Below are 15,358 nucleotides of genomic sequence, written 5' to 3' on the forward strand. Positions count from 1 at the left end.
AATTTGTCAGCTTTAAACAAAAAGAAAACTGATCAGTCCAGCAGTAGCACCATCAGAGGAGGTCCCGACAAACTGCAGACCCACAGTTGCTCCTCACAAAAATGAAGCAAGGGCCAAGCTTCTGAGGAGCATCCTGAGGAGAGGGACTGATCACTTGGCCACAGCAGGCAGGACCCCTTCACTTCTCAGCCACCTCCAAACAACACATCCCTTTCCTTCTCCAAGTATCCAAGTCACGCAATGAGTTTGCATCTGGCCTTCTACCAGATTCTCCCTCATTTTAGTTGTGTGCAAGGTGCATGTTTGGTCACACAGCACCCTGTGTCCGTCAGGTGAGTGGTTTGCAGCCACTCCCCAAAACACTTCATACGCTTCTGATCGAGTCCTCTGATGGGACATGTAAGCAGCCTCCCACATGATCCAGCCTGCACGTCCACTGTTAGCACAACACTAGAGATCTGTCCATCCTCTTTTGGGTGATAGGCACATTTTATCCATCAGAGAAACATTTCTGGTGATGAGATGGCAAAGATGCTGCAAGGTCATTCAGAAAGAGTGGCAGGGCCAGATGAATTCATTGAGCGTGCCAAATTTTGTCTATAGATCATAGGATGAACTCTCAATTGAGAATACTGCATAATAATTTTCCTCAGGCAACTCATCTGAACAAAAATCAATGACAATCATTAAGTTAAACTAATGATACCTCTATACCACAGCTGCTTTTTCATAGAGACACTCAGTAGGTTTTGTACAACATAATTCAACAGCAAAATCAGTCTGGGCAAGGCACAGGATTTCAGCACAGGCCTACTTGTCTCAGTTCTCAGAGATGATATTCACATGTTGAAAGTTAACTTAAGTACTTGCATTATTTTGTGGACATATCCCAAAACAATTGCTCCATTCTTTTTATTATTTTCTAAAATTGCAGTTCTAGAGCAAATAATTAATTGCTGTGAATTTACTATTCTAAAATAACTTCCAAATTTAACCGCAACTAAATCAAACTATTGTAGGGATGTATATGTAGTTTCTGTTCTAAAAATGAATAAGAAAACTCAAGAAGACAGATCTATTATCAAATGAACATTGTTTATTTTAATAAAAAAATAATATTTTATGGTAAATTAATTATTCTTCTAATGAACTTCTTCAGGAATAATATCTTTCCCTTTGGAATAATTAATGTACACAGAAAAATTAGACTAGACTACTTCACCCTTCAAGATAATAATTAGAACACAAGAACCACTTAGGAAAGGAAAGGCTCAAGCCTGATATCACTGGAATGAGTCTTCAGCCTGGGCATTTGATGTGAGCAATTGTTCACCAGTAAAAAGCACACAACCACTTAGAGATCCATTCTCCTCTGCAATTTATTTCAGGAAATAGAACTCTGATAGTTATACCCGCTGAGCTCTAAGATGTTCTGCCAATAAATAGAGTTTACATTTGAGGATGCTACATTTCAGCCAAAAAATAAGCTTTGCAACCTAGAAATCCTGTGCCAGAAAGACTATGTTTCCCTGCCCTGAATCTTTCTGATTATGATGATTTTTTGACCTCCATAAATATTGAAAATTTTGCTCTGTTGGTTTTGGCAAACTGACTAAAAGTGAACAGTAAAGTAGAAATAAAAAATAAAAAATAGCTGTAAAGTGCAAGTGTGGAAGAGATGCCACTTCTATCTTAAAGAAAACCATATACTTATCACCATTGTGCAAACACCTCAATGAAAGAAACTGTATCGTTTGCTAAGTTTTGAGTTAAACTCTGCAATTTTTAGTGCACCAAAAATCCAAACCTTCATTTGATAAGGATCAGAAGTTGTTCCTCACTACACATCAAAATTATTTTAGTTTCTTACAGGGGTATTACACCACCTTCCACAGTGGTCTCTATTCGGGATCAGATTCTTCTCTTAACATTTAGGCCAATTCCTACTCCTCCACCAACTAAATAATCATTCTCTTGCAACGTTATAGACAACAGTCCAAAAGAAAAAAAAAAAAAATCTCTGTGCATGTCTGAAGAACAAGGAGGGTTAACCCAAGTGCTTATTTCATACCTTCTACAAGAAAAAATGTATGAAATTTCAAGCACCCCAGTAGACTGAGATTATGAGCTGAAGCAAGTGGAATCATCTTCACATGCTTTAAATTAACCTCCTCAGAAGTGCCTTCATAAGAACAGTGCCATAAAAATTCAAATTAACTGTAATTTTTGTGTGAACAGAAAGTCTGCACTTAATATTGGTAATTTACAACAGATATCTTGTAAATCTTTCACAGCATTCTACAACTTCAGGGTAGCATTAAAAGCATATTTCTAAGCAGTTTGAAGTTTAATCCATGAGGAGATTGCTTATCTACAAAGCCACCTGCATGCTGTAATTTAAGGTATTATGATGAGAAAGGAGCCTGTAGAATATTTTGAGAAGCTTTTCTTGTTGTTCACAAAAGCATTTTTTAAAGTATCCACCACAAAACTTCATTACCTTCAACTATTGAATCACCCTCTGCTAACCTTAGGGGACAAAAATTATAATTTCCCCAGATTTTTGCCTGTTGAACAGTAATTTAACTCAATTCCTCCCTTCCATACAGCTCTTCCCATTTTTCTCAGTGTTTCTCCCTCCTGTTATAGATTTTTCGCAGTCTGTTCATCCTTACAAAGAACCATCTTCTCCATCCCAGTTGCCAGTTCCCAAATCATTAATATAGCTGGAAAACAGTAGCCGCATAAGAAGCAGTTAAGCTTTCTAGTATCACACAGCTGGGTCAGTTCAAACCAGTATGACTGATACACTGGGTGAGCCTGGCAACAGCAGATTCCCCAGGAGTACACCACATGTTCAAAGACATTTAATTTAAAGTGTCTTAACGCAGCACCACTCAGCAGCTGCATTGCCTTAATTTATTCTGTATGGACTCAAGGCGCGCAGGGGCAAGATGAAATGGTGGCTTAACACATTTTACCTTACTATTGGGAGTGGTTAAGAACACATGCACAGCCAGTTCTGATCATCTGCAAGAGACTGTTACGGCATTATAATTGACCTTTTTTGATTTAAGGCTCCCATTCAAAATTTTAAGCAGAAAAATGTTAAAAGCCATAATAGAAATGCCTATGTTCCTTAAAGAATTATCTTACAGAAACATCTGATCACCCCTCTCATATGTGTAAATCGCCAGCCTGGGTGTTGACATGATACAACCTTGGCTGCTGTAGAACCTCATACTGGGATCTGTGTGTGTTATGCATGTGTAGCACCACAAAGCATCACCTCACATGAGCCCACCAGATGCTGAGAGCAGCTTGTAAATCACTGCACACCTTGGTGCACCCCTGCATGGGCACTGACAGCATCTAGCCTGTAATGAAAGATTGTCAAAAGACTGTCCCTTAAAATATAAAATTTATCACAAGCCTAAGATGAAATTCTGGTCTTGCTGTAGTCACTGGGAATTTTACAGCAGACTTGAAGGCAGACAAAATTTCATTGCTCTTTCTTAAATAAAACAAAAAACCGCAGAGGATACATATTAACTGAAAAGCAAACAAACCAACAAAAACCAAACCAACAAAAACCAAACCAACAAAAACCAAACCCACAAAAAACAAACCAACAAAAAACAAACCAACAAAAAACAAACAAGAAACAAAAAAACCAAGCAACCAAACTTCAGATCGAATAAGGCTCAACATGCAGCATCTGCCAAAACCCCCCAAAACATTGGGCATCACTGGGAAGGATACTGAGAACAAGGCAGCCAGTCATTTTGCCAGCATATAGAGCCATGGCACGCCCACATCCCAAGTACCATATGCAATTTACTGTCCGCATCTGAAGGTCACAATGGAGTAAGAGAGGGCACAGAGTAGGGTGACTAATGTAGCTACTCCTGAGAGCAACTGCTCTACAAGGAGACAGTAGGAAGGCTGAGAATCTTCGGTTTAAACAGAAGATGGCTGGGGGGGATATGGCTGATGCCTACAAAACTGAGAAGGCAGCGGATACAGTGAATGGAGAACAGTTCTTCCACAAATCCTGCTATGCTAGGCATAGGGAAGACTTGGTGAAATTAGCCGATCAATTTAAAACCAATGAAGGACAGCACTGCTTTGCACAGAGCACAAGAAGCATCTGGAATTTGTTGGCACAAAGCTGTAGAGACAGAGAGGATGTTCAGGAAAGGACTTGGCAAATTCAGACAAATCCAAATGAAATAAGAAGGGACACACTCTCCAACATCCCTAATCCAGCAATTGTGGATACTGATGGAATATTAGGGAAAAGAGTAACAGCCAGGTGACTGTTTGCCAAATTCCTAAATTGCACTTCCCTCTGAATGCAGACACATTACTGGGTTAGATGGCCCGCTGGTCTGGCCAAGCTGGACATTTAAGTTCTTAGGCATACTGTTATGAAGTAACAACAAAATCATTTACTTTTTTCTTTCAGAAACATGGACCTCACTAGAAATTTTGACCAAATTGAGACTGGCTCATGCAGGTCAATAGGATTTGCAGCTTTTTAAGCCACGGCTGCTGTTAGTCTATGTAGGGGAAATTCCAGTGGATCATTTCAGACTGACACATGTAAGAAGCAAACAGTCATAGGTATTAGACACACATTTACTCCAGTATTTATACTACAGTTTCAATCTATTTCAGTGTAGCTAATAGGCAGAACCTGAAGCACAGCTTGAAAAGCTTATTTTGATAAACAACGTCAATGTAGCAGCAAACAATGTTGGTCTCCCTAGATTATATGAATTTTCAGCTTGAAATTTTGAATGTTTGCAGGGTTGTTTTTCTGGCCTACCTTCACTGCGCTGAAGCAGAAAGCATATAGGACAATCAGAACCACTGAGCTTCGGGAAATGCTGTATAGTGCAGATACGAACCCAGCAGCAGCTGAAATACAGACATTATCTGTTAGATAATTTCCTCCTAAATGAGAACGTGCAATCAAAGGAAAAAAATGAAACACCTCTTGCATCACAAGAGTTATAGAGATTAAAATCAGGTATCACAAAGCTGACTGTTGAGAGAACACCTTTAGTGCCCCAAGTAAGTTCACAAAACTGTTTGCAGCTAAGAATGAAAGTCTGATGCCACTGTACTCCATGTGTTTTCCATTGACCTGAGGTCCCACACTATTGCTTTTTGTACTGAACACTGTTTTGCCAAAATATTAGTATGCTTCTTCACGTTGCTTTCAGGAAGGAATGAAGTTATCTACAAAACATGCAGTTTTATAGTCAAACTCCATGTGGAGTTTTCCTCCTTCCATTTGCTCCTCAGACACAGGCTGTGGTATCATTCAAAAGCATCCTAACTTGCTCTGTCAACCATGATTTGCACCATATTAAGACACACAAACGAACTTAAAGTGAGAGAAGATGCCAGCTGATTTCTTGCTATAGCCTCCTTTGAGAGCTTCCAGAAGCAGGGTAGGAAAACCTGTCAGACCAAATCAGGAGTTCAGCAGTCTCAACAATGAAGACATAAGGGCTGCAAAACAGTGCTTTAATTAGGGTTCAACATACACTGGAATCATCATTATTGATAGGATGAGGACTTTATCCAACATGTTATTTCCTCCAGGTCTGATACGTTTTTTATGAGACAAAAAGCAAAGAACACCCGTATCAGCTGCACTAGTTTTAACCACTTGCCAAAGGCTATGTCTATAGTAGCAAGTAGAATGATGCAGCAAGCGTGGGTCTGTGGAATGAAAAGCGCTGAGGATGTTATCTCCATGATAGACATACATGTTTGAGCTGCCTCACTGCAGACTATCACTAGTCTGGTCGCACAGACTCTATGCTCATTAGTGTTTGGAGTGCAATAGGTGCACCCTTACAGTGCACCTTTCTCTTAAGCTTCATCCAAATGGAATCCAGTTTACATACTCTGATATCATTCTATGATGCAAAACAACATGTGGTAAGTGGGAACAAGGAGGAAGTTTGTTTCTGATCCAAACTGATGCAAGATGACAGTGTAGATGCATCCCAGTCTTCTCTGTTACTTAAGCTATAATGAAAAAAAAAAACCACCACTACCAACACAATGATGCACCATCTCTCATGGGCCTTGTTTAATCTCCCACTGAAAAAGCACCCCAAAAAAAATAATTCACAGATCCAATATCTTGTGAACATGCCTACCTATGCAACAACGCAAACATTTCTTTATTTTTTAAATTGAGTTTTAACAGAAAAGAAATATTAACATTTTTCTTTTTTATAAATATAGTACAGATTCACCTCGTCATGCCAGGAAAGAACTCTTTGATGTCAACCACATTCTGCAGCCTATAGTACAACTTGTATGTAACTTCTCAAAACAGAAATCTGATCAAGGGGGTCTTATTAGCATCCCCCCCCCACCGTTACATTAATACCTTTAGCTGTTTAAGCTTTAACATGCACTGTGCTTTAGAACATGCAATGATATACTCTAATCTAAGGTTAAGCCCAGAACGGGATAGTTCAGGCTGTAACTGGCTACTTACCAGAACCGCCAAAAAGCAACATGTCTATTTGCTCCAAAAGGTATATACAGAAGGTGTTGATTTGAGGGAAAAGACCAAGAAGCGAAATTGCAGGAAAACAATATAAAAAAACTAGAGAAAAAAAGATATATGTTAGAACACAGTCATACATCACAACGTATGGAGAACAGAGAAATATGCATCATACCAGAATAAGAAATCATTGCAATAAATTCTGAAGAATATTTAAGTGAGTATATCTTGACCTTAGCAGCAACGATTACACTTTCCTTCTCATGTATTCAACATAAATTATGCTGTTTTACACGTAAGAAACTAAAGCTCAGAAGTTAACTTTAAGCTTTATTTTGGACAAAAGCAATGGCATAAAAAAATAGCATTATGTAGCCTCCTTACTGCTTCTCAAGTACTTTCAATGTTATATTTCTTTAAAGAACTGAGATTTTAATTTGCAGATTTCAGAACTTCCTCCTTGAATCAGAGATGGTTCAAGCAGAGGTATAACAATTCAATATAAACAAACAAAAAATATTTTAATGGCTAAGATCCTAAGTATCTTGGTTATCACAGTATCCTGCCTCTGCCAGCAATCAACAGCAGACATTCAAAGCAGCATGTAAAAATGGGACAAACCTAGAGTGAAACCTCCCCAGAATATTTCCCCAGCTTCCAGCAGGATGGACCTTGGCTTTTCAGCAGTGAAAGAACATCAAAAACAGTAAAGAAACTCAGGGGTAAAACCCAGTCTGACATCTTTACATAGTTTCTTTCCAAATAGAAATGCTAATTTAAATGGCTGCCTTACAGTCAAGGAAAAGCAGGAGTCGTAATTCAGGTAACTGTGCTGCTACTGTTCTGTTCTGTTCACTTCCAGCCACTCCTCCTTCCCACCCATTTACTCTTAGCTCCACCCTACAAAATGCTAAGCGCAGTTGTCCAGCAAAGCACCTAAACACACACGTGACCCCAGTCTCCAATGCTGTCAACTTTCAAGGACATGCACACGTTTAATCATATTCTTACTGCTTCGTTATACTAGTACCAGAATGTTCTGTGCGGTGAGGAAGAGAGATGTCAGCCACTCTTCCTCATGAACAAGTATGTATTTGTTGGTTTACATGCTAGGAAGACTGCCGTTTCCTCCTATTCATTCTCATATAAAGCAGATTAAACAAATCACTAGTACAATTTATTCCCCTTCCCACCCCAGTCAAATTTAAGAAGGTAACAATAGGATTTGTGTTCTTTGTTGAATGCTAATTTAACATTTTACTCCCAGCTCCTCTTACTAATGCATCTTGTGCTAAAATAAAACAATACACTGAGTCTGATCTGACAGTTTTTATCTTCATTGTATTATACACTGCTGCTATCTAATATTCTAAGTCTTGCTGAGGAATTCAAACACGGAAGAAAAAAATTACATACTCAAGTGTTAAACACAGACAGGGCTCACTTAAGTATACTTGCATTCACAATGCACCCTTCATCACAACTTCCTGCTGCTGGCACAAATTATACATACACAAGAACATGAGGAAACACTGTTTTCTCAATCTTTTACATGCAAATGCCATTATTAATCTCCTCTTCCTTTACTACCCTGCTCTTTTAGATATTCCACCAAGCCATACCAAGCCAAGCAAGGACACTCTTGAAGACAGACAATGGCATGACAGCGAACTGCCCAGCAGACCATGTGGACTCACCATGGGATCAACTATCCCCAAAACTCACTGCTGTAACTCACAGGAGACCTTGTTCCTTGGGCAAAGGGCTTGCAGAACTGCCACAACTCAAATTACTGACTCACAGTCCAAAAGACTGCCTTTGCTGTAGTAACCTCAGAAAAAGCTTAGTAAGAACAGAGGAAGGAAGGACAAGACCAGAGACATTATCCTGTCAGTACACCAAAATATATAGGGGTCAATGTAAACAAGGAGGGAAAAGTTGGTTGGCTACAGCAATGTCCTCACCTCACCCTCCCTTTATTAATACCTTGAATAATCCTAACAATTTCTGTAGCTAAGGTAGCTTTGTTTATCACATCCTGCACAAAGGAGCATACCAGAGAGGAAAATAAACAGTTGTCACTTACAAAAGGATTGAATTTAGGAGCAGTGGTTTCCCTTGTGGAAAGCAGACAATGAAAGTAACTGATTAATCAGTTGGAATTGCATTATGAATTCCAGAGAGAATTTGCTTAAGCATCACACATTTCCATACAGAACACCACCTTTAAGAGCTGGACTACTACTAAGAGATGCTTATGTGAGCTGCTGGCATTTAACACTGGAGTTTTAAGGTTTCCTCTAAACGAGTAGCTACCAGGAAAGTGTAGGAGGGAAACACAAATTTTGACTTTGGAAACTTTGGGTCTTTTGAGAAATGTAGAACAGTAGCTCAGTGGTAATGTCACTGAAAATATTTTAGAGGTCTAGAAAATTATTGTTTTAAAAATATATATATATGAGTACTAGTCCATTTATTGTGTAATAATACATACTTTTTCACAGGGAAAAAAAAAATGCGCTATTTCAGTGAGAAATAGTCTCTTTGTTCTTCCCCTCCTGAACATAGCAGAGAATAATGTTCAGAGGCTTTTTTCCCCTCACAGAAGCTCAGTCATCGTTGAAAGTAGCAGGCAGAGGACTTATCACAAAATTTTGCCACTACCAAACATCTCTCCTGAGATATCTGCGAAATAATTTCACTCATCTAACGAACAGTTTCATCACAAAAACTATCATACATTAAGTGCGTAACTACTTTTGTCACTAACCACACCTGTAACACCCAGTGACTAAGGTCAGCTCTGTCTTTGCCCTTATTTGCACTATGTACCTTAATCTAGCAAAAAAGTCAACTGAAATAAGGAATTCAAGATGAAAACCATAGTTAGAATGAATTAAAGCCATAATCCCCCAACTAATATAAATCACTAGCAGAACCACCATCAATTTCAAAACAGAATCAGTTCCTAGATAGATTGCTTGCACAGGAACAGAGCTGTTAAAAACCACATTTCTTAAGTAATTAGGTTACACATCTAAAGTTTTCACTGATTTTCTTTTATAACTTCGTTTCAAGACTTTTAATGTAGTATGTTACACAGCACCACACTCTTCTTTGGTAAGTCCTTTATATGATTTCCATCACTTCAGCTTCGTACCATAGTAAGTATCTGAAATAAGACCTTCTCTTTCCTTGGTATCTGTAGTGTGTAGTCAAAACTCCCTTGATATCCCAACGTATCAACTCTGAATACTACAATCAATTCTGAGTAAAATATAAATTAAAAGGTTACCATATAATGACAAAACAATAAAGAGATATCAAAAATACCTAGGAAACAGGCTAAAATGCTAACCAGAAACACTCCATTGGTATTCAGTGGGGCCAATTTCCCTCCTGATTTTACTGCTGAAAAGAAGTATTTCTGTACCTTCAGTGCCTAAGGAAATCTATACTCCAAGTGCTGCAAGGTGCTGGAGGATGCCAGACTGCCACGGTTTACAGAAGTAGCTGCACTGTGAACACGTGCAAGGATTTACCGCAGCCAGAAGTTGGGACTCCCATAAAGACAAAACAAGGAATAGCCAAAGCGCAGCACCAAGCATCACTTGAACAAAAACACCTTGGGAAAATGAGAACAGGGGACAAGCAAAAGGGAAATTGTTTCTTTTCCCTCTCTCATTAAACAGATGCCAGGTGGGGAGATGAGCCTGTATTTCTTCTCCCTCCAACCCCCTCCAGGCTGTTTCAAGAACCTGCTCTACCATCTCTTCTGAGGCCAGCCAAAATTAGCACATTTATAACCACACTTTGTTTTCTTATACTGGTTGCTATAGTTTTTCATTTATCTCCATCCCAGGCGTCATTTAAGATTCTTGTTGAATTATTTATCAGCATTTTTACCATTCACCTTTGACAGGCAGAGAAAATAAGATGTAAGAAGAAACTTTAATGAGACCAAAAGAAACTAATGAAAGAAGCTAATGAAAATAAGTGAGATGCAGGTCTTCATTATTCCCTTGTTTCTGTTGAGAAGGATTGGGAGTCAATGAACCCATATAAAGGACCAGAAAGCTTTCCTAAAAATAGTATGCCTTTCAGGCAGCAATAGCCTGACTTGAGTATAGCAAAAAGCAGGTACAACAGTAACAGGCAAAGAAAGACCACAGAGGTCATACAGTATATCACAGTTTTTTCCTCTACTACAGCATGTTTTCCTGGTTCTAAATTCACAAACCAACAGGTCATCTTTGGTACACTACAACACATATCTTGGGAAATTTTTACAACTTTTACAGTAAACTTTAACTTTTCTACTTCATACCTAACAGTGTTTCACTACTTGACCAGAGTCTAGTTCAGCCCTTGTTCCTGTAACACAACTAGAGAAGCATCACAGTTACAGACTGCAAATGTATAACAGGAAGAAGTGTGCTGACAGAACTGAGTATTTCCAGCTATGAACACTCCGAATTAGCACCAAAGGATCATCAGTCCTGTTTTTGGGCAATATCTGAATGTGCTCAGACAGCTCAGAACATGATTCCGGAAGGAAACAGGTTGAAAGAGCTACTGCAGCGTGGCCGCTCCACACTAACTCATCACACGGACAAGAAGATTAAACTAAACCAAGAAGCAGCATGTTCTTCATGAGTGGAAGAATGTCCATCTGAGGACTTGTCACAGATTGGCTTCCAGGCATTAAATTTAAAACTCCGCTTGTTTTGCAGTAACTACTCCGCACAGACAAGCCCTTACAAAGATTAACTGCATTTCACAGATGATGGCTTTTGCTAATAACATCAGTGACTGTTAGTTTTCTATAGAGACTTTTCTATGAGCCTCATTTCATTAAGAACTATTTTTACGTGAGGGAAGGTTGCCAGCTGCCCCCGTCCCCCCGCACCTGTCTTAAGTCATTCCAAATGTTTCTATCAATTTGACTTAGAGTTGTGCCTCCATAACATGCATTTGATTGCCAACATGGGAAAACACAGACTTCCCTGGCTAACACTTAATTCATTTTTATAGTCCTAGGAAAAATATTGACTCACCTATTACATGGTCTCTGGCTGACTGGAGAGATGTAGGTGAAAAGAGCTTCAAACCATACATTGTATAAACTGGAGGATTTGTGTCTTTAGATCCAGCATCTAGCAGCAAAATAAGGCCACACAATATACAAAAATATACAGGTCTGCTGTAGGTTATGATTTTATTGTGCCCCTGGAAAAAAATAAAAGAAAAAAGTGTTTGAATTTTGTATTCATTATCCTACTATGTGCAGTGCATTAAACTGGAGAAAGGGTCAGGAGCCAGACAAAATATTTTAATGATTTATACATACTAATTAATAATAAAAATGTTACAAGGTATTTTATCTTCTCCAGAGGAAACTTTCAAAAGGCACAAAAAGCAGTTGAGACTAACTCCAGCAATCATTTACGCCTTTGAAAATCTAACCTTCTGGACCTTTCAAAACACACTAGTTGTAGAAGCCACCATTTTCTGTGGAAGTTAAAAAAAACAAACAAACAAAAAAAAAGAAAAAACAAACAAACAAACAAAAAAAACACCAAACCAAACCTCAATCTGTCCAAACCATTCTTTTCTCTATATTACTTTTATTTTAACAAATGTTTGCTTCAGGTATCTTGGCTTTTTTTTTCCCCCTTTTACTTTATGAAATAGAAAATTATTTTTTAACTGCATCCTAGGAAGTAAAAAAAAAAAAAATATAGTAGAGCTCCTGGGTACAGTGTGAGGCACAGAGATTGATGTTTTGTACCAATACAAATCAATTTTTTTTTGTTGATTTGAACCACCTGACAGCAAATCAGTGTCCCTCCTGGAGGGGGTGACACTCATCAGCAGTTTCTGGTCTCTCTCTCATGAAGCAGTTTGAAATGATGATCCAAAGGAATTATTATGTGGAAGGATCCTTATCTTAACGTCTTTCACACACATATCTCACATGATTGATTCGCCCTAATCCTACAGAACACCGCTGTGGGGCTGACGGCCAGGGAGAATAACAGACACTTAAGAAAAATATTAATAGTTCTGGTAGCAAGCTTAAGGGTAAATAAGACATTTGAAATGCTGGTGAGTCAAAAGATTCCTTGAGTGTGAAGAGCCAAGAGCAAAGTGACAAGGATTCAAGTTTGCCTTGCATAAATCTGCTGTGAAACTGTTCTTATTTGTAAAACGTGATTTAAGTGAGTATAATAAAAGACAATTTCTTTTTTGAGTCTACTTATTTGAAACAGCAGCCATATTAGTTTGGCTGCTAGCCAAGCTCATATGTTAGCACTGCTATTAACTGATCTGTATTCTCTTTAGGGATCAATCAGTTAACAAGGTAGCAGATTGCAGGGAACTAGCAGGCTTATATTGCACCTCACATTCTTGGTATATGAATCAAGTCAGACTGACAAATCCTAGCTGTTTAATCAGAGTTTCAATTTTACTAATGTCTGGTGGGTTTGTTTTTTTTTTTTTTAAATAGGACAAATGCCCATGAAAGAAATCAAAGGAAAATTAAAAAGATAAAAATCTGATTTAAAAAAAATACACTTAAAATATTACTTTCTGGCTGTTAATTTATCATAAATATGAGCCATGCCTTAGCAGAAGAAACCAGTAAATATTGCATCTAAACAATTGCTTAATGATTTATATCCTGACATGCACTCCAGATCAAAGTCTATTTTATCGTGATGTTACATTCTTGTCTTATCTCTTGAATTACAGAACCCAGGTTTCATTTTTGCATGGCAATTATTTGAAGGCAGTTGGGTAAGACCGAGTTGATGACTGGAAGTCTAGAGATTTAACTCCACACACCTTTCCTATCCAAGGAGAACACTGACATACTCAATTAGGTATACAGTGTATATTTAACTCCTAAAGTAGCTCACGGTGCCCTGGGTGAAGACCTGGCGGAAGGGCAGCGCTCAGAGGGCTGGAGTGCACGGGGCTACATCTGGCTGGTGACCAGTCACCGGGGGTGCTCCTCAGGGCTCAGCTGTAGGGCCAGCTCTGGATGCAGGAGCTGAATGCACCTTTAGCAGGTTTGCTGGTGATACCAGACTGGGAGGTGCTGTTGACTCTCTTGAGGGACAGGAGGCCTTGCAGAGGAATCGACAGATTGGAACACTGGGCAACGATTAACGCGATGAAATTTAATAAGTTGGACTGTGCACCTAGGATGGAGTAACGCCAGGCAGAAGTATGAATTAGGAGAGCAGTGGCTGTCGAGCAGCCCTGCAGAAAGGGATCTGGGGGTGCTGGGTGGCAGCAGCCCGATACGAGTCGGCCGTGAGCCCTGGCAGCCGGGGGGAAACCGCGTCCCGGGGCGCATCAAACGCAGCGAAACCAGCCGGGAAAAAGGGGATCATCCCGCTGTACTCGGCGTTGGTGCGGCCTCACCTCGAGTGCTGTGTGCAGTGCTGGGCCCCACGATTTAAGAAGGGTGTGAGGGTCCTTGCATGCATCCAGAGGAGGGCAACCAAGCTGGTGAAGGGGCTGGAAGGCCTGTCCCGTGAGAAGAGGCTGAAGACTCTGGGCAAGTTTGGAGAGGAGGAGGCCGAGGGGCGACCTCACGGCGCTCTGCAGCTTCCTGGGGAGGGGATGTGGTGGGGAGGTGCTGAGCTCATTCCCCCCATTAGTGGGAATGGTTCAAAGCTGTGGCAGGGGAGGTTCAGACTGGTCATTAGGAAGCATTTCTTCACTGAGAGGGTGGTCAGAGACTGGCACAGGCTTCCTAGAGAGGTGGTTGATGCCCCAAGCCTGTCAGTGTTGAAGAGACATTTGGACAATGCCCTCAGCAATGTGTTTAACTTTTGGTCAGCCCTGAAATGGTCAGGCAGTTGGACTAGGTGATTGTTGTAGGTCCCTTCCAACTGAAATAGTCTATTCTATTCTAAATAAATCACTCTTACCATGCTAACAACAATAATGCTAGTTAGGATTGAGGAAATAGCTTTCAAAGGCTCTCTGAACAGTCTGAAATATATGAGCAAATACTACCCCCCTTATTTTTCAGGTGGCAGTGGGGAACGAGACCGAATCCTCAAAAGGAAATTTTGCTTACTATCAGATCAAGAGGAGCAAAGCAATGCAGCAGCGATGCACTTGGAAGGACATGGGCTGCACAACTGTCCCACTGCTTGGGATGCACTCGACCTGAATGAGCTTCCCAGAGCACAGATATCCAGTCCCCATATCTGGGGAACAGGCAACACAAGAAAGAAAAACTGCTGTGAGTGTTAGCACTTCATTTCACTGTCATCTACATCCTTTGTGTGAGGGGGATTATTTAGGATTGGTTTGAGGACAACAGTGGACACCTTTCAGGAGAGAGAGAGGATCACTGGGACAGTGCATCACCTTCTGAAAGCCACAGCCAGGGGATGAACATTACACTTCCTCTTTTCACAGTTTTAGAAACAAAACCAAACCAAAATAAAAAATGGGGGGGGGGGGGGGGGGGGGGGGGGAGGGTGAAGCCCTCTTGTGCCTGCCACCAACAGGCCAAGCTAGGCAGCCCTTCACCAAAATGAGCACAAGGCAACGCAACCTACCAAGATATTGTTGATATTAAGGGCTCATTTTGTTCTACTAGACAAACTCATCACATTTTGACATGCAAAACTAATTTAATCTTGGTGGAACTACTCTACTCTGCCTTCTCCTTCAGAAGAATTTAAGTAATGAAGAAGGATTTCTTTTATATTTTACATCTCATTTATTGAACAATCATTTTTTTTCTCCGCTGATAAAAATTTCAGTGAAAATGCTTCCTTTCCCTAA

At 39.9% G+C, this 15,358-nt stretch overlaps 1 protein-coding gene across 4 annotated transcripts in view; it reads right to left on the reverse strand.

Annotated features, from left to right (window-relative positions):
- Positions 1-15,358, reverse strand: part of PCNX2 (pecanex 2) — a 160,505-nt gene that overhangs the window by 98,771 nt on the left and 46,376 nt on the right. For all 4 annotated transcript variants that reach the window (XM_042795740.1, XM_042795741.1, XM_042795739.1 and 1 more), the window contains exons 13-15: positions 11,599-11,770; positions 6,530-6,640; positions 4,832-4,923 (exon numbers count right to left, since the gene is read on the reverse strand). In XM_042795740.1, coding sequence (XP_042651674.1) covers positions 4,832-4,923; positions 6,530-6,640; positions 11,599-11,770 — 375 coding nt within the window. The remainder of the gene's footprint in view (positions 1-4,831; positions 4,924-6,529; positions 6,641-11,598; positions 11,771-15,358) is intronic.

Source organism: Tyto alba, unplaced genomic scaffold, assembly GCF_018691265.1.
Source record: "Tyto alba isolate M040663 unplaced genomic scaffold, T.alba_DEE_v4.0 Super-Scaffold_22, whole genome shotgun sequence".
NCBI lineage: Eukaryota > Metazoa > Chordata > Aves > Strigiformes > Tytonidae > Tyto > Tyto alba.